Source organism: Coccomyxa subellipsoidea, assembly GCF_000258705.1.
Source record: "Coccomyxa subellipsoidea C-169, whole genome shotgun sequence".
Classification (NCBI taxonomy): Eukaryota; Viridiplantae; Chlorophyta; class Trebouxiophyceae; family Coccomyxaceae; genus Coccomyxa; species Coccomyxa subellipsoidea.
In genome coordinates, this window is record NW_005178032.1 from 392,625 (window position 1) to 417,678 (window position 25,054).

The 25,054-nt window shown below is 55.2% G+C and overlaps 5 protein-coding genes across 5 annotated transcripts; 2 read left to right on the plus strand and 3 right to left on the minus strand.

Moving 5' to 3' along the window:
- Positions 1–590: 590 nt before the first annotated feature.
- COCSUDRAFT_16892 (GBP-domain-containing protein) lies at positions 591–3,345 on the minus strand (the record flags this gene model as incomplete). The annotated part of the gene is made up of 10 exons (XM_005646279.1): positions 591–922; positions 1,079–1,238; positions 1,356–1,511; positions 1,671–1,802; positions 1,975–2,052; positions 2,153–2,239; positions 2,374–2,538; positions 2,640–2,678; positions 2,785–2,928; positions 3,145–3,345. The coding sequence occupies 10 exons, from the start codon at positions 3,343–3,345 to the stop codon at positions 591–593; spliced, it is 1,494 nt and encodes a 497-aa protein (XP_005646336.1).
- A 450-nt stretch (positions 3,346–3,795) lies between these two features.
- COCSUDRAFT_42839 (CG-1-domain-containing protein) lies at positions 3,796–6,172 on the plus strand (the record flags this gene model as incomplete). Its single annotated transcript, XM_005646280.1, has 6 exons — positions 3,796–3,994; positions 4,179–4,294; positions 4,420–4,476; positions 4,585–4,755; positions 4,937–5,137; positions 5,954–6,172. The coding sequence occupies 6 exons, from the start codon at positions 3,796–3,798 to the stop codon at positions 6,170–6,172; spliced, it is 963 nt and encodes a 320-aa protein (XP_005646337.1).
- Positions 6,173–7,696: 1,524 nt separating this feature from the next.
- Positions 7,697–9,362, plus strand: COCSUDRAFT_17096 (RabGAP/TBC; the record flags this gene model as incomplete). Its single annotated transcript, XM_005646281.1, has 6 exons — positions 7,697–7,767; positions 7,859–8,001; positions 8,113–8,279; positions 8,516–8,707; positions 8,836–8,993; positions 9,137–9,362. 6 exons carry the CDS (start codon positions 7,697–7,699, stop codon positions 9,360–9,362), a joined length of 957 nt encoding a protein of 318 aa, XP_005646338.1.
- A 1,335-nt stretch (positions 9,363–10,697) lies between these two features.
- On the minus strand, positions 10,698–12,644 carry COCSUDRAFT_17024 (solute carrier protein; the record flags this gene model as incomplete). The annotated part of the gene is made up of 7 exons (XM_005646282.1): positions 10,698–10,820; positions 11,086–11,154; positions 11,289–11,441; positions 11,554–11,651; positions 11,773–11,890; positions 12,007–12,263; positions 12,380–12,644. 7 exons carry the CDS (start codon positions 12,642–12,644, stop codon positions 10,698–10,700), a joined length of 1,083 nt encoding a protein of 360 aa, XP_005646339.1.
- Positions 12,645–18,791: 6,147 nt separating this feature from the next.
- COCSUDRAFT_56241 (hypothetical protein) lies at positions 18,792–20,194 on the minus strand (the record flags this gene model as incomplete). The annotated part of the gene is made up of 2 exons (XM_005646283.1): positions 18,792–19,007; positions 19,964–20,194. The coding sequence occupies 2 exons, from the start codon at positions 20,192–20,194 to the stop codon at positions 18,792–18,794; spliced, it is 447 nt and encodes a 148-aa protein (XP_005646340.1).
- Positions 20,195–25,054: the final 4,860 nt, after the last annotated feature.

Genomic DNA, 25,054 nt, shown 5'->3' on the forward strand with positions numbered 1-25,054 from the left:
AAGCATTGGTCATAACCACATGTGAAGAGAACGCTGTCCATTGCAGCAATTCGTGTGGTGGAAGGGAAGCAAACATACCTGGGGCTTGAAGGAGTGCAGCTGCTGCTCTGCCTGCTGCCGTTTCAGTTCGGCTTCCTGCGCATCCTGCCGGGCCGCAGCTGCGCTCTTCTCGAGCTGCACACACCATTGCTGCTGTCGGTACTTAGAAGTTTGATACACTGGAACAAAAAACCCCCTCCCATGACCCAGTCGGTGATACGCAACGGGACAAGCCACGAATGATTCAACATCTGGAACTCCCAACACGAGGCACACAGCGGTGCAGGAGCTGCAGTTCACCTCGCGATTGCGTCGGTCGGCCTCAGCGGCGCGGGCGTTTTCCTCGGCTGAGCGACGGTCCTGCAAGGCACGCTGCAGGGAGGCGTAGGTGCCTGTCAAGAACGCGCTGCGCAGGCGCCACTTGGCGGGACCGGCCGCCGCCGTGCTGGCCTGATACTGCTCCTCCCAGCGCAGCAGCTCCTCCTGCAGCTTCTCCACCGTCGCATCTTGCCGAGACGCCACCTGGCAGGAGATAGCCGAGCATGATGTCATCACAAGCACTGAGATGACTGCGCCGAACGGATGAACGAACGAACCAGCGCCGCAATAGTGTATGAAGAGTCTGCATTACATTTTGCCCAGCAAAATTTGATGGGCCGATACAAGCCATTCCTTTTGGCAGCCCAATCAGGAGCACTTGTCAAAAGCATCCAAGCTGCGCCTTGCAGGATTGTCACCTGTGTGAGGTGGGCCTGAGCAGCGTTGATGAGCTTCTGACACTCCAGCTCGCCGCTGGCCAGGCGCTCCTTGCGGAAGGCCTCAAAATCGCGCTGGCACCTCTCGTGAAAGCGCTTTGCATTCGCCACCCGCACGCTGTCCTCACCTGCGCATGCACCCAAGTCTCTCCTCAACAAACCGTTCCCCATCTCTGCATGTCATGGAGTGCCCCCATGCGCAAAGCCCACACTTCACCGTGTATGCACAGCTTCACGAGAGGTCCACAAGCCAGCAAACGCAAAAGCACCAAAGGCTGCCTCACCAACGGCTTTGTCGTTGAAAACAGACTGGGCGACTGCGAGGGCGCGTGCATGCTCTGCATCCAGCTGCCCCTCATCTGCGCTGATGTCACGGTTGAACGCGTCCCGATAGGCCTGCTCTGCAGCGTCTGCCGCGCGCCGACTCTCTGCCTCTGCCACGCCCTGCGCAGCCCAGCAACAGCATCTCGAAACCTTGCATTATCACCTTGAACAAGGTCTCTCCAACACCGGGATGAAGCTAGCAGAACGAGATATGATTTTGCTCCCAAGCACGCACACCTGCCAGGCGGTTGAGATGGTGGGCACAGCGCCGTTGTTGATGGCTTCAACATATGCGCTCGCCAGGCCAGCCAGCATGGGCCCGGAGATGATCTGAGGCCCCAGCCGCTTGGGTTGAGCCCGCGCAAAGATTAGCTTCGTCAGTCGCTCCAGACCCTGAAACATGGGCACATGTAACACACATTCATACTTTTACACATGACATCCTGCACTTCCTTGAATTGAGGCGCAAGTGCCCGAAGATTTTGTTTTCCCGGCTCTCAGGCAGCGTGCACAAAGTACAGGGCATACTCAAGCCATAAGGTCAAGGGTCACCTCTCGGAATTCTGGGCGCAGCTGGGATGGCGGCACTGTCTCCAGACGTGAGAGCTGGTTCTCGTCGCTCATGGGGCGCTTCAGCGCAAAGCAGTCCCGATTGGGGAACAGCGCCTTGATGGACTCCCTGATCTGTGGCGACAAGAGGGCAGCATCACAGGTAGCTCAACTTTGAATGGATGGCTGTTGCCTGAAGACAGCACTTGCTAAAAGAGACAGCAGAAACAATGCACAGCAACAATGCTTGACAGTGACAAAAAAGTCAAGATGAGCAACAGTCACATGAAACCTGAGAGGGACTCACAGCATTTTTAGCCTCCACTGAGCGGCCCTGACCCCTGATAGGCTGCAAGGCAGTCTCCAGGTACTCTTTGGGTGTAATCTGCGCAACAAACCGACTTCAGGACTCTTTGAACCCGGCTTTGATCTTGAAGGAACAAGGAAAGCCCAATGCACTGGTGCACTCAGGTCAGGAGCCCTACCGTGCGGCCCTCCTCTTCGAGGGTCAGGTAAAAGTCACGCAGCAGCCACATGAAAGATGGCGTGAAGTTGGACAGCTCATCCTCTGACTCGCCTGCAGGTCAATTCACAGCCTGTCAGAGAGAAGTCTCGGCAGAGCCAGGAAGAGCATTGGTTGAGCGCAACAAAGGACCATATTTTTGCAACAATTCCATTGATTTTGGCAAATCAAAAGCATCAGCACACTACCTCCAGCGCTCCCGGCACGAACGCGGATGTGCTTGGTCATCTCTGTGACCAGGGACAGGCGGTCCAGTGCAGCCTCATCGATGCCACCCATCTGATTGTAGACAAACAGGCTGGACAGCAGCACCGCTAGGGAGAAGATCTGCGTGCTGTACTGGCCCGTCTGTGTGCACGCAAACATCCTAATCAGAATGCCATCAAAAATAACAATTTTGCCACCGTGTGTATCCATACTCGCCAGGGAGTTGCGCAGAAGAAGCCCACCTGGTCGTACGCATCAATGCCTTCTGTGTCGAGCAACACCTGCATGTCACTATCGTTCAGGCCCTGGAATTACAATAACAAACAAAGAAGGAGCTTGCAAGCAAGACTAGAGTAACAGGAAATGTGTGAGGCTGCCACCCCTTACCAGGTGATACTTGGAACCGTCTGGGGCTCGCTGCTCCACGGGTGTGGACCACATCCATAGCCCCTTGGTGCAGGGCCTGTGGGTAGGCCCCACGGTGAATCCAGTGCTCTGTCCCAGCAGCTGGTTCAAAATGAAAGACTTGCCCTGCACAGTCAAATACACCCAGTTGAAACCAACACTTCCATACTGCAAGGATGGGAGACACAATGGGAGAAGCTGAGCTGGTGCGCTCAGGCGCGTGTGCACAATCAGTATAATGAAGGTACCTGATATGACTTGAAACGCATTCAAGCAAGATATGACGGTTTCAAGGGGTGCTTGTCTGGAGCTTTCAATTTTGGAGGCACCGTCCTGACTCACCTGTCTTGCACGCCCGCACACTGATACCACTCCCACCGGTCCATTGATGCTTCGCAGGACCTCTAAAGCTTCGTTAGGAACTTCAAACTTGCCCGTAGCCGTAGAATACCTCACGAGTTCGAGGGGTGCCCCGGGACTCGCAGCACTGGATGACACAGGCTCGAGGGGCTTCTGCTTCTTGCTTCCAAAGAAGAAAGACATGTTGAAGAAAAATCAGATATATTCCCAAATAGGTTTATATCTTGCTTCTGTCTGACACTAATCAATCGTTGTGTATCAGTCAGTGTTTTGTACACACTGTGCACACTTTTGCACACGCACAAGAATACTTTCAAGCAAATATGATGTTGTATTTCTTGACAATCTCGAAAGTCTGAGAAATTTACTCTGAGAAACAGGGAAGAGCTACGAGGAAGCTCGCCTCTCTCACTTTTAGTTCCATGCGGTCTTTATAATCCGAGGGGTTCAACCCACGCCGATGGGGGAAAATGCCATGATGGGAAACATTCTTGATGATCTGCATGGATTTGTAGAGCTTTCAATAGCGCATATTTGAGTAGAAAGTCTGTGGTACGTCGCACATATACATTGATATCAACAGGTCGAATCGCTGGTAAGTGGAGAGTCTGAGGACGATAAGTGCTTGGGGCAATGGGGCAGCTTGCCGTTCCGGCTGAGCAGCTTGGCTCGGGGGCTGCCTCCTCCACTGAACAGCTTCCAAAAGTTTTGAGAGACATCCTCACAAAGGCCCGGACCTCATGGCTGCGCAATCAGGAAGTGGTGGACCTGCTAACAAATTATAGGTCCTACCGCTTCCGTGTCAGCAAGGAGCCCCCACAGAAGCCTCCAGGTGTGCGAAATCTGCTCAATTGCCCTGTTCAGGCGCTTCTCCCCGCCGTGGGGCTGGCTCATGATGCTGACCTCAACAGGTTTCCCTGGGACTCGAGGAACACTTTCACACCCATGTCAATGGTTTCGGAATGTGGTTATGGCTTCGTTAAAGGTTTTAAAATCTATTATATCTGCCTGCGAAGGTGGCTCGTTGTTTCTCTTCAATCGGAAGACGGTTCGCTTCTTTAGAAAGGATGGCCATGACTGGAGGAAGAAGTCGGACGGGAAGACTGTGAGGGAAACGCACGAGAAGCTCAAGGTGTGCCTTTCCCAAAAGATGTTTGAGCTTTGCTTCAAGATCCTATCATTCAAGGGTTTTCCTCTGGCTGTTCTTGGGGAGCACTTTCCTTGACTGTGAAGCCAACTGGGACTCTGTCCTCACAGGTGGGGAACAAGGAGATTCTCAATTGCTACTATGCGCATGCAGAGGATGCGTTGCAGGTGCGGGTCCTGCTACGCCCCTTCATGCATGTGTTTTCAGAAGCGACTTTAATCAGCTGACTTGTGTTGTAGCTTAAAGTCTGACGGCTGTCACCCTTTGGTGTGCAGCGGCGATGCTACTGGCTGCTGGATGGAGATGACAATGTGGTCTTGGTGCACTACCTGTCCTCTAACCCCCATGCAAATTGTGTCCTGCGCTCGCCCTCGCTCAATGGCAACCCCTCCTTCAGTGGTGCAATGCCGCTCAATGCCCTGGAAGGGCCCCCCAGCTATCCCCAGGTAGGTGCATCAGACATTGCCAGATGTGTTCTCAGCACATGCAATTGATGATAATGAGGGAGGTAATGAAGTCCGAGAGACATTTCATTGATTAATATCCTGGTGATATGTGCTGGTGAACAAACCACATCCCCTTACCCCTGGAGGGAATGCCTGTCAGTTGATGATCATGCTGCAGCAGGTCGGTACCAGCACAGCCTGGGATGCCGCGCCAGCAAGCGGCATGTCCCGCACAAACTCGGTGCCCGAGAACTTTGGCAGCAGCAGCAATGGCGCAGCTGGACAGCAACCCGCTGCGCTGCCAACGATGTTCACTGTGACCACTGGGGATGTCATCACAAGAACAGCTTCTGGTGAAGGAGCTGTTGCTCTGGAACTTCCAGTAAGCTCTCTGGCCAAATTTACTCATGGATGCCTCCCTTTGTGTGACATCAATGTGCCTATATATCCTGGTGTCACAACTTTTGAGTGCCACGCACTTATATCCAGGATGCAAGGAGCAGCGCTTTCAGGCAGCTGCCGACTCCCTTTGCTGCGCCTGACAGAGGCATGGATACGAGCTCCCATGCCCTTGCCTTGAGCAATGGGGAGACCAGACAAGATCTTGGCCTTGGCAATTTCAGCCGAGCTGCATCGGGGCCTTCACACCAGGCAGCGCGGTCAGCATCAGGACAAATGGCGCCCACCCTAGAAGAAGGAATGAGGCTTGGTACGGCTTGCTTCTGTTCTGCTCCTGAAAGAAGGCTTATGATTTCATTACCCGGCCTGGAACAAATCTCTTGAACATTTGGGATCTGAAGGCTCTTTTTGCAGGCCCCTTACATTCCGCGCCAAGCTTCTCGGCGGGTACAGTGCAAACAGGGTCGACTGTCGATCCATCAGACCTGCAACGCGCGCGATCCAATAACGGCTCCTCTGCGCACCTCATGAGTGAGCCCATGGCGATGGGTCAGAGCGGCATGTTGCAGAAGAGCAGCGGGGACCATGTAAGTGCTCTGTGGAGACAGTCTTGTCACTTAAATTTGTTATCGAATCAGAAGTTTTCTCGTGATGTCTTCTTCCATAGCAAAGTGGACATGGCGCTGCCGTGCATTGGTGCTGTATGTAGAGTACTACACATGCGTCGCGTTCAAGCAATGTATGTTTTGAATCTTGAAGAATTGCATCGCTTGAATGATGCCTCTGCTTGTGTCTGCAGCAATTGCCAGCGCTGCGCTTGGAATTCAAGGGGACCTCACCCAGCAGCGGCCCGGCGGACGCTACACTGCGCCCAGCATGCGCTCTCCAGTCCCAGGACATCGCCCGGTCCCTGGCACACAGCGGCTCAACAGGGCGCCTATCGCGCGACACCTCTAGTACTCTTGCAGGCGGCCTGCAGCGCCGCGATCCGAGCCTCAAGCTTGGCCTGGGACTCTAGGCCTCCCATTTGTTGGTGACCTGGCAAGCATGCTGCTGTCCTTTGAGGGCATTTTCGGCTTTTCTTGTCTTGGCCTGAACTGCAGCGATGGAAAAAATCTTCTGTTGCACAGGTCACGATTATTGCTAGTCATGATTGGAATTCCTGGAAGGCGGCCTCGTGTAAAATTGCCAGCTGCAGGTCGGAAGCTTTTGAAGGGGATTATGCCTCCTACATGACAGAGCTCCTACGATCCTTCCACAAGTCCAGAAAGGAAGGACTGCTGATGGGAATGTGGTCGCTTGGTGATTGACCTCAGAGAGTCCTCCTGGATTACAGGGATGAGAAAGAGGGTCGAGGGCTGAGGGAGGCGCAATGCCACTTGTATGTACGAAATATTGTTGTACATCACAGTGATGTACATGCCAGGGACTGGCATGCGCATGCAGTGAAGAAAATGTGTCTTTGGGATTTTGCAAATGGCGATTTCGAGATGTAAAGGTCTCGATCACGGTAATATCACCAGCAGAGATTCAATATTGCACATATGTCGAGCAAAGGTTGATTTCAACTGTTAAGAAGAGGGCTGGGTATACCTACGTAGGCTAGATAAATGCACATGTGTTCTCCCCATCTTGGATGCTTTTGAGATGCCCAGTAGTGGAGATTGACCACCAACAAACAAAAGGATCGTGGAGATTGTCTGCACCGAAGGGAGTTTGTCAGGGCCAAGGGAATTGTGGAATTGTGGAAGAAGTCCAAGAATGGGTGACCAAAAATGACAACGCCGCAGACCTGCATACAAGGGAAAATGAAAATGCCGAATGATCGGGCAATGAAGCAATTTTTGGAAAGAACTGCACCTCTTTGAACACCGGGAGACATTCTCAGAATACCCTCACTGTGCACAGGTCTTGCATGTTCTGGGTGACTTTGAAGGAAAAGTTGGAAACCTCCTGAAGTCCAAGTACTTCGTTGGCCAACCTCTGCAAATCTAAGCTGGGAAGCAAGGCAAGCCTTGGGAGAACTGCGATGTCAGAATTGGGTTGACCCTCAAATCTTGCCATCTCCTGAAAGACGGGAATATCACTCCCAAGGAATGGCTGATGTGGGAGTCAAATCAAAAGCCAATGGACTCCCGCCGGCCACTTTAGCAGGCGGAAGTTCTACGTTTTTGACGAAAGTAAGCGACAGTGCAAGAGAGCCCGAGAGCCCCTATTGGAGAGTGGCTTTATCAAGGATGTCAGAACGCACAGCGAACGGGTCAGATGCATCAGCAATCTCTGCAGGTAAGCTGAAGGCAGGATCTATCAGCAGAAAGTATTCCCTTCAGTTCTGTTTCGGCCCGGATTCCTGCATGTAGATATCGCGTTGGTCATCTGCAGCCTGTGCAGTGACCTGGACCTGAATGATGCACCAATGCAATCTCATTTAAATCAATGCACCATGGCAGATGGCGAGGATGAGGAGGATGCGCAAGAGCCGGCCGAGGCGCGCCCGGTGGACCAGCATGGCTTCATGGTTTCCAGCTCAGGCAGCCCTGTCATGCCCGCCTGGGAGGTCGATCACACCAAGCAGATGCAGCGGCTTAGAAAGTGGCGCAACATGCTAGGTGGGTGCACAATGTGGCACTGCCAGTGTGTTTCCAAATGTCAAGTGCATCCTTGATCAGCAGCAGTCACAGAGACCCTCGCTTGTTGCAGGTAGCGGCACTGCAGACTGGAAGAGGTTTTCGGCACGGCACCCCGCAATGGTGAAGCGGCGAGTGAGGAAAGGCATCCCAGACAGGTTGAGAGGTGTGGCTTGGCAGCTCCTCTCCGGTGGCCGGGAGCTCCTCTTGCAGAATGAAGGTGTGTCTCTCAAAAGGACTGTTTGATGGAGAGGCTCACACATTCTCCAAATACTGTACTAGATGCAGGCATTGAGGTCCTTCTTCTAACATGCTGAGTGCTGTTTCGCAGGGGTGTACGAGCGGCTGATGCTGGCAGGCAGCAGTGAGAAGGAACTGGAGATCGTGAGGGATTTGTCAAGGACGTACCCTTCACACGTGTACTACCAGCAGCGGCAGGGGCCAGGGCAACGCTCCCTTTTCAATGTGCTGCGGGCGTACTCAGTCTACGACCGGCAGGTGTGCATCTCTACTGCTGATTTTGCAACAAACTTTCAAATTTGTGCGCTGATACTGCAGCCAGGCAGGGGGCTGCTCATTGGAGAGATAAAGCAGGGCAACGTTTGTGATACCTTCTGCGACTGCCGGAAGGCTGCAAACGTTGCTGGCGTGGGATCTTCAGCAGTGAAGTGTTTCACGCACCACTGCGACTCCTCATTGCCAGGTCTGGTTAGACATGGGCGTGTTGCGTGCAGGTGGGCTACGTACAGGGCATGGGCTTCATAGCGGGCCTGCTGCTGCTGTACATGTGTGAGGAGGACGCGTTCTGGACACTCACCGCGCTGCTTAAGGGCGCCGTGCATGCGCCACTGGAGGGCCTGTTCAGGCCGGGCCTGCCACTGCTGCAGCAGTATCTGTTCCAGTTCTCTCGCCTGGTCGATGAAGAGGTGCTCTGCCGGCTGCTGCTCGGAAGAAAGCAAAGCTGCTAACACATTTCCCAGTCAGGCACTTGTCAAAGCCACAAGTCGCATGTTGCTGAATGCCCCTTGGTGATGTGAAGGGTGAGTGCGCACAGGTGCCTCGAGTGGGTTCGCATCTGCGCAAGGAGGGCGTCCACCCCACCATGTTCTGTTCGCACTGGTTCATCACCCTGTTTGCGTACACGCTGCCATTCGACCACCTGCTGCGCATCTGGGACGTCCTCTTCCTGGAAGGTCCCAAGATCATCTTCAGGTGTGCCTTGCGCTCCCGCAGGTCATTCCAGCTTCTGTACATGTGCGTACATAGCCTGTGAGAGGTCAGCTCTTGAGATATTTGGAATTGCAGAACCGTCAACAGAGCCTACTGCTCATGGTGACCGTGCGATGGTGCTGCAGAGTGGGATTGGCATTGCTCAAGACAGCGGAGGACACGCTGCTGGCATTGCCCTTTGAGCGCTTGCTGACAGCACTGAATTCAAAGCACTTCTCCGCCTTTTCGCGGCCCCCAGCTCAGCTGCTCAAACTGGCGCTCTCCTTCAAGGTGTCACGGCGATTAGGGGCATCTCTTGCAGAGTTCCAGAAACAGCAGAAGGAGCATCCAAACGGGAAAGATCCCCTATGACAGCGTGCCTCGCAACGGACAGGAGCCTCGGGGCTGTTTGAACTGGGGCAGAATGACATGACAAAACTGATGCAGGAAATGCTTAATGAAGTAATAAAATGCATTGCTCTGATTGTCTACCTGCAGCGAGTTGATGCTGCTGTGGCCCGTTCATTATGCTCAAAATTGAGGCACAGCGATTCTGATATCATTAATGAAGATCTGGTTGTCATGGTCCACATGGTTTTATCTGGTTGGAGGATCCAGATATCCGGATATCTGATCCCAGGGCCCCTTCTCCCTGGAATAACTGTCGGGGCATTTCAGGGTGCTTTGATTGTCAGGCAGGCCATTTCACCTGAATAAAATGGAAGTGCTGCGCTACATGCAGCATTGGCTGAATGCTCATGGCCACCAGAAAGATATCATGTCTGGTACCTGTACCATGTTGAGACTTGGGCCCCAATCACTTGGTTGATGTGTTTTGGTCATCTTCGCATGTGCCTTTAAAGCATATGACTTTCAAGAAGCTGTAAGGGCAGAGGGCAAGAATTGTACAACAACCATGAATCATTAGTCTGCTCCGAACAGTATTGCCTTTGCATCCACAGGAGCCTGGTAGCGGAGCCGTATGAACGAAAGCTGCACGTGCTTAGAAAGCTTGTGCACAAAAGCTTTGCAGAAATCTGTCTATCAGAAGGAGTGCATGCATCCCTGGCTGCAGCAAGATGATGGATTTAAAGCCAATTCCCAGGGAGTCTTCAGACTCTGGGTCACCGCATGCGGGAATGCGAATAATGCGGGATATAATAGAATGCGTGTATTTTACTGCATTTTATTTTTGGGGCATAGAATGCAGATAAAATGCGAGGTCCACAAATGCGCCTTTCTTCCCCTTTGGGAGACCAGTGAGGATGGGTCCCACCCAGCAAGGCAATGATTCCCTGCAAACAGCTTGAGAATACCCAAAAAGGGGCTATTCCTGGAATTGCCTGGTTAAACCAGCATTTTGCCTGGCTGTACCCCAGTTTTGCCTGACAAAACCAAGGCAAAACTGTTTCTAACGCATTTTACCGCATTTTACCCGCATTTTATTTTTTTCAATAATGCATGCATTTTACCGCATTTTATTTGTGGTATCACCGCATGCGGTGACTCTGCTTCAGAGTAATGTTCAAACTTATTATCCAGCTGTCCATTCAAGCGCATAAACGGCGTCTCCACTCCCTACGACTTTGCTTGTTCAGACAGAACTTTCATCTAAAGCCACACTGGAACGCGAAGTACTCATGGACGACAATACACCATGCTGCACCAACTGCTCCCACAGAGCAAAGGCCCAAGTCATGAATCAGCCTAGTTCTCCTTTGAAGCTGCAGTCTCAGCATGAGAGCCCTCATCAAGCTTGGTCATTTCATTTTGGAGCTGTCTGATCTCCTCCATAATCTCCTCCTTTGACCTGTGACGCATTCCCAAGAGCTTGATAAAGATATTGGCCTTTGGCGCTGCAGTAGGTAAACAACCTTGAAAGCATCCTGGAACAACAGGATCGAAATAGCAGTGTATGCCCCAATAATTGCATGCACGCATGGCAGGAATGTCCATCATGCTTCTTTTCTCACAAGGGAAAGACTGACCTGAACGCCGCAAATGTCAGCCCGTTCTTGTGACCAGTGTCAGCAGCAATTTTGATGGGCGCGTCACTGCCACTCAGGAGTGGCTGCTCCTGGCCCAATTTCTCCACATCCTTCCCTGAGCTCTGTGCTGCTTTTTGCCGTATCATTTGCAGCTTCATGTAGTTGTAAACCGCGACCTGCGGGTGCAATCACAGTTTGTGCATCATTTGGTTTTCAGGCAGCAAATCATGTGTCCCCAATGCAAAAGGAGTGCCGAGCACATCCGATTTCAAGTTTTCAACTCGAAATCACTCGACTGCTTTGGACCCACCCCTGAGCAGCAGAAGGCATAGCCGAGCAGGTTTATGGCCGTCACTGGCGCCCCAAAGAGGTAGTAGGAGAAGAAGATCAGCATCCAGTCCTTGATCACTCCCGCAATGTTCATTGTCAGCGCACTTGTCTTTCCAATCAAGAGGAACACAGCCTGTGACACATACAATCAGCTTATGAGCAGGAGGATTGCGAACACGCAGGCAGCAGCAAAAAATACAGCTGCAATAGAACAAAACACACTGGGGTAATTGTATTGAACTCACCAGATTCAGCGCAAAGGCAGCCAGTGCATTTGCTAGGAAGACTGAGGGATAGAAGTGCACTGTCTCATCGTGTGCGAGTGGTACCATTTCAAGTGCGACTGCCATCACATCACACATCTTCAGACGCGACTCTGTGCCACACTTTTGAAAACATTCGAATTGGCACTTCCTGTACAAGTGCTGGGAGGGTGGTCTGGAATCTGCATGCAAAGGACTCACCAAAGGGGATGGACAGGCAAATCAGGCAGGCAGGCGACACATAGTACAAGCTCTGGATTGGATTCATCTGCAGCCCTTTGCTGTTGATCAGGATCTGTACCAATGTGAGCCTTGCTGCCTGCAGGCCACACTTGCAAAATCACGATGGGCTATTCTGGCAGATGATGAAAAGAGATGCAGGCATCCAGGAAATGCAGAGACAACATTGCCCGCCTCACGTAGATGTGAGCCAACCTCGAACAGCAGAGCAGCCAGCTGCTGCATGACCCCCTTTAGCACCAGATTGACTTCTCCAATTGCACACACCACCACCCCAAAGGCGATCAGCATCATGTTGGCAGCATTAGCCCGGCTGAACTGCTCCGTCCCGAGCATGATGCCCGTGGCATAGACCAGACCAGGCATCAGAGACTTGGTCATCTGGATGAAGGACACAGAGAGGTACAGATACGAAGAGTTGGACAGCCACAAGCTTGCCGCATACAACACACCTGTGAGGCACAACGGATATTATTCCTTGATACTTGCCAGTACAAAAAGGCACTGACACAACTTGTGAGCATTACTGATCCATAGAATTATGCTGGAGGCGTCCAAGGCAGCTCACCGATGGGCATCACACGCCTGAAGTAGTCCTGCTTGCTCATGTTGTGAGGCTTCACGAATCGCCCCACTCTCACGCACAGGAAACCGATGGTAGAACAAAAGGCCATGTGCCACATTGTCAGGGAAATTGGATATGGGAACCCAGAGAAAGCCAGCAACCATTTATTGAACAGTATCACGGAAATGGATATCGACATCCACAGGACAACATAGCCATACGACTTGAAGACTTCCCTGGCAACCCGTGATTGCATAGCGCTCGCCATTGCTTCAAGGCTAGCTAAACGAGGATTTCTTTCGCGTCAGCATCGCTGCACACAGCAATCATTTCCTTGAAAGATCCCTTGAACAGCTAGGGAGGGACTCAAGAATGCATGTTTCACACAGGAGACATCGAACGAGAAGGAGATTCACGAAAATTGCATAGAAGGCCAGAACAGAAAGGTAGAAACGCCCAGCAGAAATTGCGCGCCCGCAGCTGGTGCGTATCCCTTCAGGGCGTCACGACGAATGAGCTAAGAGGAGTCATGAAGGGCAAGTTGCCCTACATACTCCCTACATATTCCTATTTGATTGTCTTTTTTGTATTTAAAAAAATCAAGCAATGTTTGTGTATGAGACCATAGCACTTTCGAGATTCAAGCGATTTAAATAACAACCAATATATTCCTGATCTGGCCCATCGGATCGTGTGCTGTGGTGTTGCACACGGGCATGGAAGTACATCCAGAAATTTATCGGAGCTTGGGTGAATTGTCAAAGCAGCTGAGTGTCACAGCGCGTTACTTGTCTGCCACAACATTCCTGCTTGAACTTCCCTACTGCACCGAAGTGCTCAAGTGGCAGCTCACTTTTGCTCAGATCGGCGCTGAACGCGTGCCAGATTTTCTTTTCGAGGAAGATGACTTCTTGCCGTTGCTGCAATCCTCCAAAGTAATCAGCTGCTTGCAGATTGGGGCTCAAGAGGCACACTCACTTCTTCTGCTGGTCCGAGCTCTCCTTACCAGGTGATGCGGATAGACTTCAGCTGAATGAGCTGTGCATGGTCTATGCAACACAATCATCGCTCGGTCAATCCTGTGCATCTGTCTGCAGCTATGCTGAATACCAGCAGAGGCGAGTGGAAGCTATTGCAGCACGTGACTCACGGCTCAAATTCGAGGTGGAGACTTTACTTGATCGAAGTGGCAGCAGCTCAGATGCACAAGTCCTGGCCAATGCCAACCGGGTGCGCATTGAGAGACCTCACATGGGGCTTGCTTGATGGAAGTTGGAGTTTTGAGCATTAGTGTCTACTAGACCTGTTCTGCGGTTGCTTGGGTACCTGTATATTGTAGTCATCATCATGACTTGGATGCTCCTGAGCTGTTTGACCACCTTGCCCCAGCGTGCTGTAATTGTCAACATCAGAGCAATTTTCTGCAGGTGACATTTGTGGTAAGGGTGGGCGATGGCCTGGACTGCTTCTCAATGCTTCCAGGTTTTTCAGGCAGCGATGCCTCAGCAGCAGACCTGCAGAGCTTGCAGAAGGATGTGAAGCTCAAAGTCTGCTGGTCCCTGTCTGCATCAGGGGCTCTGAGCGCCGTTCCTATTTTGCAATTGCTTCTTCCTCCTCAACTCGTTGAGCTGCTTGGTAAGACTCTGACACCTGATATTCATTTCATAAAAAATGTTTTACCCCCGGAGAAGTCATGTTACGCTAGTGGGTGACATTTCCGGCATCTTCTTTCCATGACAATTCCATGTGAACTGTCCTGAAAATAGATTAATCTTTCACTGAACAAGCATCCCTGTCACATGCAAACAGGCAAGGTCGAGCTGCCAGCATGGCCACCGCATGGCATGTGCACGCTAGAGTACATTCCTGAGGTCAAGGCTGCCCTGCAAAGGAGCTGCCAGCAAGCAGCTGCTGCACTCTCCTTCCGGAAGCAGTTCTTCCAGAATTTGGCAGCCGCAGGTCTTGGAGAACCGCTTGAGTTTGATGCAACTACTTGCAGGTGCCATTTCCTCTTGCAGCACCAAACTTTCTTGCTGAACAGAGCTTGCTGCGGATATTAGCCTGGCACCTCAATCACATATTATGCCTTCGCTTCTGATGCAGCGCTGCTTCCGAGATCTTGGGAGTTGAGAACAATTTGCAGGAGGCAACTACAAAATGTATGCTTGCTGTCGTATGTGCGCAGCAGTACACACATCTATGATGCTCGTCTGTATGTTTGCAGCACTGCTTCTTACCAGCTACATGATGAAGAAGGGCAATGGCTTGTGTCAGTCGATCTGGCCAGTACATTTCCCAAACAGAAACCTCGGCTCACAATCCAGGTGAAATTATCTTTAGGGCGTTTTCAGTCTGCCAACCTGCATTTATTGAAGAACATATGGTTAAATTGCAGGAATACTTTCAGATGGCCATGACCTGTCCTGTTGAAAAGAGTATTCTGCACAAGTTCTGCAGGTAGCAGCATGAGGTGCTCCACGCACTGTCCCCCCGTTCGGGATCAACTGAGTGTGTCATTCTGTGCTAGGGTGGAGGCTCTGGAGAGAGCAAAACGGTGGACCAATCTGCCTGGGATCCAAGATGGAGCGCTGATGAAATGGCAATGCAGATCTACAAATCGGTGCGGAGCAGTCAATGATAGCGTAGCCTCTACGATGCTCGCAACTATTTGACCAGAGTGTAGGGTAGTAGCTGCATGATGGCATGGTTTGTCGGACGAGATGAAAGATGCTCAATTTGACGATTGGCTCCAAGACTACATGAGGACCTGACTCCCAACCCTCGAGCGGGCACACAATCCTCCCATTCGCGCACGAGCGCAACAGCTACTGTGGGTTTTACTGTAAAGTCAGATCTCCCATACCAATGGTCACGCACCACAGCGTGTCCTGGTGTGAATTCTTCACTGCATGGACCACACCCTCTGACATTCGTGAAATATTTGCATTTGCCATTTGCCATTTGCACCCTACTACTGGACCTCAAACCATGGGTATCCCTCGGCCAGGCGGCTCAGTCGTGGGCCCCGCTACCAGTGGAGATCAAGACCAGAGCGCCGGAGCGCCGTCGCCAGTACGCAGAAGCCCATATCACCATGCCCAGGGCTCTAGGATGTCACTTCTTGTTGTTCCACCTTCGCGTGCTTCACCTTGAGCCTCACCAGGCCTTTCCAATTGTTCCATCATAGTTTTCAGCCATTTTCTCGACCATGGCCGTTGCATCATCGTCATCCGTGGTCCTTTGCCTTTTAGGATATTTCGGTTGCCTCCTCGGCAGTTGTCTCATGTGCACAACCTTGAGCGGGTGTCTAGGATTTTGAACACTCATGCCTCCTGCCTATCCCCACCTGTGCAGTCGGTGGGTGTGCTGCTCTCGAGTTCTAATCGCGTCCTACCTTCATTGCCAGTCAGCCTGATCGGCGTGCTGATGCATCATTATATTCCACAATTCCAGCAGTTTGAGGCCCAGCTTTGGTGATGTGGGCCGCCCTTCCCGCCCCTTTCTTTTGGTGTCGGGTCCGAATATGATCCTTCTTTTCTCGACTGGCAGCCAAGCCTCCATGTACAGCTTCGCCTTCTATACTTTTTCCGTTATTGGTTGCCTGCAGTGCACGTGATTGCTTGCCTGTGATTTTTTTTTTTTTTTTTTTTTTTTTAAAAGGGGAAGCCCCCGCTATTACACAGGTGCCAGTCGCACGCTTCCCAGCACGCATGCAATAGGATATTTGGGGAAACCTGTCAGAGTTGGGGCACGCAGAGCACTCCCGCAGGAGGATAATGCGATACTGAAGAGAAGCGCAAGCATGAAGGCATACCACAGAAAGGCAACAGAAAGGCTCCTAGCGATGGACATGTCCCAAGCACCAGAGGGTAACCTCATCCCCAGAGGCGCACTCCAGCCCGCCGGCAACGCAACACCGCTGAGGTGACGTTGGAGGACCCACGGGGCAAGCCTAGGGCTTGCAGCTGGAGGCAGGGGTCACAGCAAAGCAGGCAATCATCAATCACTGGCAGGCAATTACGGATGTGCGGGCAACCAGTGGTGGAACAGACATGAAAGGCACGTTTATACGGTTGGCCGACAGGGATGGAACAGGATCGCGTTCGGACCCATTACCACTAGGTGCCGCTCGGGGCTGGCAATGTGACCCTAAACTATGCCTCAATCTGCCAGCAAGGTGGGGCACAAGCAAACGGTGGCAGATTGTTGCTTGCCTGCATTGCTGTGCCCTCTGCCTCCAGATGCAATGCCGTAGGCTTGCCCCGTGGGTCCTCCAACGTCACCCCAGGGGTGTTGCGTTGCCGGCGGGCTGGAGTGCGCCTTGGGGGATGAGATTACCCCCTGGTGCTTGGGACATGTTCATTGCTAGGTCTTGCCTGTCAGCGGTTTGCCTTCATGATTGCGCAGTGGACTCGGGCGTCTTCCAGGGCAGCCCGCTGTCGCCGCTCCTCTTCGTGCTCGCGGCGCAACCCATGGCAGCACACGCCAGGCTCCTCGCGACGCAGCAAGTCTTCCGGCCCATCAGGCTTCCTTCCGGGCAGCCAGCACCAGTCATGCACCAGCATGCCGACGACACGACAGTGCACGCGAGGAGCCCCAGCGACGCCCAGATCGTTCAATGTCCCTTAATGCATACGATACCGATCGAATCCAACAGTGACAACATAGGATTCCGGGCAGCGCACAGGGTGCGCTCCGGCCGTTGGGTTACAAGTGGTCGAGCGGTGACATGGGCATAGAGCCAGACGGCCAGAGACGCACCTAAGATACTATCACAACCTAACATGCTCACCTAAGCAGACAAACAAACCCTAACTGGCAAACAGCAACAGCCCTACAATAGGATAGCAAACCCGACTCCCCGGCACAACACATCCCAAACATATGGCAGACTGTGCATCAGACGCCAACGTGCACGCACCCCTCCTGACCAGGACCCAAGCACCACAGGGTAATCCCATCCCCTGCGGCACCCTCCAGCCCACCGGCAACGCAACACCCCATGGGTGGCGTTGAAGGACCCGCGGGGCAAGCCAAAGGCCGCTTTGCCTGCTTTGCTGTGACCCCTGCCTCCAGCTGCAAGCCCTAGGCTTGCCCCGTGGGTCCTCCAACGTCACCTCAGCGGTGTTGCGTTGCCGGCGGGCTGGAGTGCGCCTCTGGGGATGAGGTTACCCTCTGGTGCTTGGGACATGTCCATCGCTAGGAGCCTTTCTGTTGCCTTTCTGTGGTATGCCTTCATGCTTGCGCTTCTCTTCAGTATCGCATTATCCTCCTGCGGGAGTGCTCTGCGTGCCCCAACTCTGACAGGTTTCCCCAAATATCCTATTGCATGCGTGCTGGGAAGCGTGCGACTGGCACCTGTGTAATAGCGGGGGCTTCCCCTTTTAAAAAAAAAAAAAAAAAAAAAAAGGCTTGCATCTGGAGGCAGGATCCATAGCCAGTGGCAAGCATGCTGCAATGTGCAAATCAAGGCAGGCAGGCAAGCCCAAACAGCATAGCATGACGAGGCATCACAAGGCGTCACATGCACACAGCAGAGAGTATCCATCCAATGCACAATTCACGTAGCGAATTCAAAAAGCTTCGGCCTGTGCTCAGAGAGCGCTGCACAGTTGAAGCTCTGCTGGAGCACAAACTGCCTAAGACAACACAACGTCTGTCTGCAACAGCGTCCCTCTACCCGGAGCTATTTATTTATAACCTTCTTCTCGCCGATGACACCAGGATCTGGGGACCGCCGCGGCAGCTCAGGCAGCTCTGGGATCGCCTGCGGCTCGCTACAATCTGTCAGCTGTGGGCAGCATATCAGCGCGGCCGCCACCAGCCAGATGCGGCGGCGATCACCCCCGGAGCGGTTGCGGCTCGCATCCTGTCTTCCTGCAAGAAGGCCCTGCTTGCCGATTGGCGGCTCGCGACCGTCAACGTCCGGCAGACAGCAGGTGTGCTCAGCGACTGGCTTCGCGGACGCGACCCGATGATCACCAGGGAGCAGTTTGCGGCGCGATGGTGCCACCGCGCGGTCCTCTGCGCGCTGGAGGAGCTGCCGGGCGCGCAACCAGTCATCCACTGGAGTGCCCAGCATCCCGTGCCGCTTCCAGCGTGACGCTTCCGATCCACCATTCACTGTACCCAGCCGGCCACGGCTCTAACTTGGCTATCTGTATGACCATGCTCTCATTTGGCCTTCTGCCATGACACCCGCTCGTGTCGATTCTTGTGTTGAACTCACACCCTCTCTTAGGGGGGCCTTTGCGATAGGTGCTCTGTGCACATGGGCGCTAAGAGCCTTCGTCATACCATAGTCAGGCACGGATGACTAACCTTTCACCAGTCCCGATCCCACCCCGGCAAAGCCCGGCCTGTCGTTCCTTGTCTGAGACCCCTTTTGCCTTAGAGCCCTGGGACCACAGATTGCCTACCAGAAGCTTTGCGCCTCTCCTACCTCTAACCTTTGCCAGCGCGGAATGGGGCTCCGAGTCACGTGCTTCCACTGGTCGAGGGACCTGTCGAGTTCGGCCCAACACGGCCCCGGGGGTGCCTCCTTCACCCCTGGGGCACTGGCCTCGCCACCCAGTGCCGGTGGCCTCGCCCACCACCGGACGTGTTTGCGCGGCTCACCCCTTGGGTATCCCTCGGCCAGACGGATCCATCGTGCGCCCCGCTTTTTTTTTTTTTTTTTTTAAAAGGGGAAGCCCCCGCTATTACACAGGTGCCAGTCGCACGCTTCCCAGCACGCATGCAATAGGATATTTGGGGAAACCTGTCAGAGTTGGGGCACGCAGAGCACTCCCGCAGGAGGATAATGCGATACTGAAGAGAAGCGCAAGCATGAAGGCATACCACAGAAAGGCAACAGAAAGGCTCCTAGCGATGGACATGTCCCAAGCACCAGAGGGTAACCTCATCCCCAGAGGCGCACTCCAGCCCGCCGGCAACGCAACACCGCTGAGGTGACGTTGGAGGACCCACGGGGCAAGCCTAGGGCTTGCAGCTGGAGGCAGGGGTCACAGCAAAGCAGGCAATCATCAATCACTGGCAGGCAATTATGGATGTGCGGGCAACCAGTGGTGGAACAGACATGAAAGGCACGTTTATACGGTTGGCCGACAGGGATGGAACAGGATCGCGTTCGGACCCATTACCACTAGGTGCCGCTCGGGGCTGGCAATGTGACCCTAAACTATGCCTCAATCTGCCAGCAAGGTGGGGCACAAGCAAACGGTGGCATATGGGAGATATGAAGCCGCAAATGAGGCGAAAAACAGGTAGGCTGGTGAGAACTCGACCAGATACACACACCCACCACATTGGAGGCGGGGATAGGCAGGAGGCATCATGTCCAAGGTCCTAGACACCCGCTCAGGTTCAAGGGTGGATACTGGGGTTGGAAACCCTAAACCCTTCAGATAGCCTTCAATGAACTACTGTGAATGGTGAGGAGGACAGACACTAAGGCAGAAGGCCACGGATGACAGGCCAAGGGGATTGTTGGGGCTGCTGGTGAGACAGAAACATCGGAGGATCACTGGAAAACTATTGATAGCCTAAAGCCCTGGGCAGGGTGGTCTTCTGTAAGCTTGCGCCAACGCTCTGGCTCTCCGGCACGGTACTCCACAGGTAGCGGGGCGCACGATGGATCCGTCTGGCCGAGGGATACCCAAGGGGTGAGCCGCGCAAACACGTCCGGTGGTGGGCGAGGCCACCGGCACTGGGTGGCGAGGCCAGTGCCCCAGGGGTGAAGGAGGCACCCCCGGGGCCGTGTTGGGCCGAGCTCGACAGGTCCCTCGACCAGTGGAAGCACGTGACTCGGAGCCCCATTCCGCGCTGGCAAAGGTTAGAGGTAGGAGAGGCGCAAAGCTTCTGGTAGGCAATCTGTGGTCCCAGGGCTCTAAGGCAAAAGGGGTCTCAGACAAGGAACGACAGGCCGGGCTTTGCCGGGGTGGGATCGGGACTGGTGAAAGGTTAGTCATCCGTGCCTGACTATGGTATGACGAAGGCTCTTAGCGCCCATGTGCCCAGAGCACCTATCGCAAAGGCCCCCCTAAGAGAGGGTGTGAGTTCAACACAAGAATCGACACGAGCGGGTGTCATGGCAGAAGGCCAAATGAGAGCATGGTCATACAGATAGCCAAGTTAGAGCCGTGGCCGGCTGGGTACAGTGAATGGTGGATCGGAAGCGTCACGCTGGAAGCGGCACGGGATGCTGGGCACTCCAGTGGATGACTGGTTGCGCGCCCGGCAGCTCCTCCAGCGCGCAGAGGACCGCGCGGTGGCACCATCGCGCCGCAAACTGCTCCCTGGTGATCATCGGGTCGCGTCCGCGAAGCCAGTCGCTGAGCACACCTGCTGTCTGCCGGACGTTGACGGTCGCGAGCCGCCAATCGGCAAGCAGGGCCTTCTTGCAGGAAGACAGGATGCGAGCCGCAACCGCTCCGGGGGTGATCGCCGCCGCATCTGGCTGGTGGCGGCCGCGCTGATATGCTGCCCACAGCTGACAGATTGTAGCGAGCCGCAGGCGATCCCAGAGCTGCCTGAGCTGCCGCGGCGGTCCCCAGATCCTGGTGTCATCGGCGAGAAGAAGGTCGGCGCTGCGCGGTGGCGCGTCGTCTCCGGTCACCGCGGCCCATGTCGCTGCGAACCAGTCCCACACCCCGGCGGCGAGAGGGCAGATGATGAAGACATGGGTGAGTGTGGCCAGCTGACCTGCACAGCTCGGATGCGGGCAAACGTGACCGGCGGGATCGGCGCGGTGGACGTGACGCGCGAAGCCGCCGACGAAGAGCTGGCCATGCAGCAGCCTCCACGCTGTCACGCGCTGCCGCCGGTCCAGATGGGAAGCGTGCACCACTTGCCACACATGAGCCCAAGGTGCTGATGGGTCTGCTGTGACAGCAGCAGCAGGATCAACAGTGACATCTGCTCCCTGTGGCACTGGTGAAGGGCCCGCTGGCGCGCCCGCAGGCCCGCCGCGGTCCCGCAGCGGAACCGGACGGGGTTGCGGCGCAGCCATCCAGATCGCCCAGGAGGAGGGATCAGGCTGCCCTCGAGGCCTCTTGCCTAAGACCTGCGACGCGGTACCAGCAGCTGCAGCCCTGGCCTCCCATCGCGCCTCGAGCGCCCGAAGGCCGCTGCGCTGGTCATCTGTGGTATCAGCCCAGATGGCTGGTCGCAGCGGGCCCGCCGGGCTGGCCTCCCCCTTGCTGATCCTGTGAAGCACCTGTCGCCGCGCGGTGGCCTCCCTCACCACAAACTCATGTGCCGGCCGCGTGCCGAGCCCCCAAGCCTGAGGGTCCTGTACCTGGGATCCCCAGAGGCCAAAGAAGTATAGTGTGGGCGGCGGTGGTGGCGGTGGCTCCGGCAGCTGCTGCTCCCACTCCAACTGCTCCCCTGGCTGCTGCTCCACCTGCAGGTGCTGCTCTGGGTGCAGCTGCTCCGCGTGCTGGCGCTGCTGACGTGTGCCGCTGCGTGGATGCCAGGGCCTGGTGATGTCCCAGTGCTGAACCAATGCAGGCTGCGCGGCCGGAGGAAGGAAGGCGTGCATGGCTGCAACGCCTCCGTCCACTGGCACAAGGGCTCCTGTGCTGCTTACTGTGTGGCTGAGAAGGTAGGTGCTACCTTCGGCTGTGCGAGACCAGACGCGGCGATCCGACGGGTCCGGAGATGCGCACCACATAGCGGCCGGTGGCTGCACCTGGATTAGCGCTCTCCAGGCTGCTGGCAAGGCAGCCAGAAGGATGGGCACGCGCTCTCGCACCATCCGAACCGGATGCTCCGGGCCGCGCACGACATCGCGCAGGTGGCTGATCCTGACCAGGCCAAGCCTGGCCCAGTCCTCCCAGGCAAAGGGCTGCCTGACTGCATCCGTGAGCTGCCTGTTGAAGAACAGTGGCTCACCCATGACTGCGTCGTAGCCGATCGCTTCCGGCTTCCGCAGGTGATGGGGCCGCAGCTGCTGGTAGGCATGCAGGTACTGCCGTACGCGCTGCGGGGCCTCCACATGCTTCGCTGCAAAGGTGGAGAAGAGCAGGAATCTTCCCAGCTGCCAGATGTGCTGCCGCCGCGCTGACACCGTGCCGGGTTTTTTTTTTTTTTTTTTTTAAAAGGGGAAGCCCCCGCTATTACACAGGTGCCAGTCGCACGCTTCCCAGCACGCATGCAATAGGATATTTGGGGAAACCTGTCAGAGTTGGGGCACGCAGAGCACTCCCGCAGGAGGATAATGCGATACTGAAGAGAAGCGCAAGCATGAAGGCATACCACAGAAAGGCAACAGAAAGGCTCCTAGCGATGGACATGTCCCAAGCACCAGAGGGTAACCTCATCCCCAGAGGCGCACTCCAGCCCGCCGGCAACGCAACACCGCTGAGGTGACGTTGGAGGACCCACGGGGCAAGCCTAGGGCTTGCAGCTGGAGGCAGGGGTCACAGCAAAGCAGGCAATCATCAATCACTGGCAGGCAATTATGGATGTGCGGGCAACCAGTGGTGGAACAGACATGAAAGGCACGTTTATACGGTTGGCCGACAGGGATGGAACAGGATCGCGTTCGGACCCATTACCACTAGGTGCCGCTCGGGGCTGGCAATGTGACCCTAAACTATGCCTCAATCTGCCAGCAAGGTGGGGCACAAGCAAACGGTGGCATATGGGAGATATGAAGCCGCAAATGAGGCGAAAAACAGGTAGGCTGGTGAGAACTCGACCAGATACACACACCCACCACATTGGAGGCGGGGATAGGCAGGAGGCATCATGTCCAAGGTCCTAGACACCCGCTCAGGTTCAAGGGTGGATACTGGGGTTGGAAACCCTAAACCCTTCAGATAGCCTTCAATGAACTACTGTGAATGGTGAGGAGGACAGACACTAAGGCAGAAGGCCACGGATGACAGGCCAAGGGGATTGTTGGGGCTGCCGGTGAGACAGAAACATCGGAGGACCACTTCTGCTTCTTATCTGTACCTGCACAAGGGTGTGGTGGAGGCTTTTGAGGCTGTAGGATTGCCTGCGAAGCAGTTTGGCCTGCACTCCCTGCGGGCCGGCGGTGCCACCCTGGCAGCCAACAGGGGCATTTCTGAAAGGCTCTGGATGGAGCATGGCGGGTGGCAGTCGCAGAGGTCTGCCTTTGCGTATATCAAAACCTCTGCAGAGGCCAAGGCCAGTGTCACCAGGGCCATGTTTTCTTCCCGTTGATCTTTGGCTAATTGTGCGCTGCCCGGACTCCTATGTTGTCACTGGTGGATTCGATCGGTATAGGTATGCCTTATGCATTAAGGGACATTGAACTCTTCCCGGCTGAGTGTGATGTCGCGTCCCCGGAGCTAGTCGCTGAGCACGCCCGCTGACAGCCGGATGTTGGCAGTGGCAAGTTGCCAGTCGGCCAGGAGAGCCTTCCTGCAGGAAGATAAGATGCGGGCTGCGAGCTGCCCGGGCGATGTGTCGCGCTGGTAGGCGGCCCAGAGCTGGCTGATGGTAGCTAAAAGGAAGCGCTGCCAGAGAGGCCTGAGTTGCCGCGGCGGCTCCTTCACCCTGGTGTCATCTGCCAGCAGCAGGTCTGTACTGCGAGGCGACGCGGCCTCCCCTGTGACGGCTGCCCATAACGCTGCATGCCAGTCCCACACCCCTTCTGCCAAGGGGCAAGTGATGAAGACGTGGGTGAGTGTGACGGGCTGACTCGCGCAGCCGCTTTGCGGACAGCTGTGTCCTGCTGGATCTGCGCGGCGGATTTGCTGTGAGAAGGCGCCGACGAAGAGCTTGCCGTGAAGCCGCCAGGCCGTGATGCGCTGCCGACGGTCGATATGGGAAGTGTGAATGACCCTCCATACATGCGCCCAAGGTGCGGCCTGCTCTGCAGCGGGCGCGGCGGCGTCCACCGTGTCTGAAGGTGGGCCCTGAGACTGTGCTGGCTCGACGGCAGGCTCCAGTACAGGAACCTGGCGATCCCGCCACGGAGCTGGCCGCTGCCGCGACGGGCGCATCCATGCTGCATAGGAGGAGGGGTCGGGCTCCCCCCGGGCCGCTTTCCCAGGACCCCAGTCTCTGTGCCTGCTGCCGCTGCTCTGGACTGCCAGCGCGCCTCAAGTGCCCTCAGGCCGCTGCGCTGATCGTCCGTGGTGTCGAGTGGGCGGGCCTCTCCCTTGCTGATCCTGTGGAAGACCTGGCGGCGCTTGGTGGCCTCCCTGACCACGAACTCATGTGCCGGCCGGAGGCCGAGTCCCCATGCTTTTGGATCCACGACTTGGCTACCCCAGAGGCCGAAGAGGTACGAACAGCGTGGATGCTTCGGTCCTTGGGCGCCAGAGCGTCCTCCTCCTGCTCCTGTGCTACAGGCTGCTGGCGCTTCCTGGTGCGCGGCGGGTGCCAGGGCCTAGTGATGTCTCAGTGCTGCGCGGTCGCAGGGGGCAACGCGTGCTGACCAGCCTGTGCTCCGTATTCGTCTGCTGGCACGAGGGCGCCTCTGCTGCTGACTGTATGGCTGAGCTGGTAGTGCCCTGCAGCTCTGCGCGACCAGACCCGGCGCTACACCGGATCAGGACACGCCAGCCAAAGGGCCGCTGCTGGCTGGGACTGGATGAGCTGTCTCCCTGACGCTGGCATAGCGGCGAGAAGAGTCGGCGGGCGATGGCGGATGGCGCTGTGCTGGTGCTCCGGGCCGCTCAACAGGTCGCGAAGGTGGCT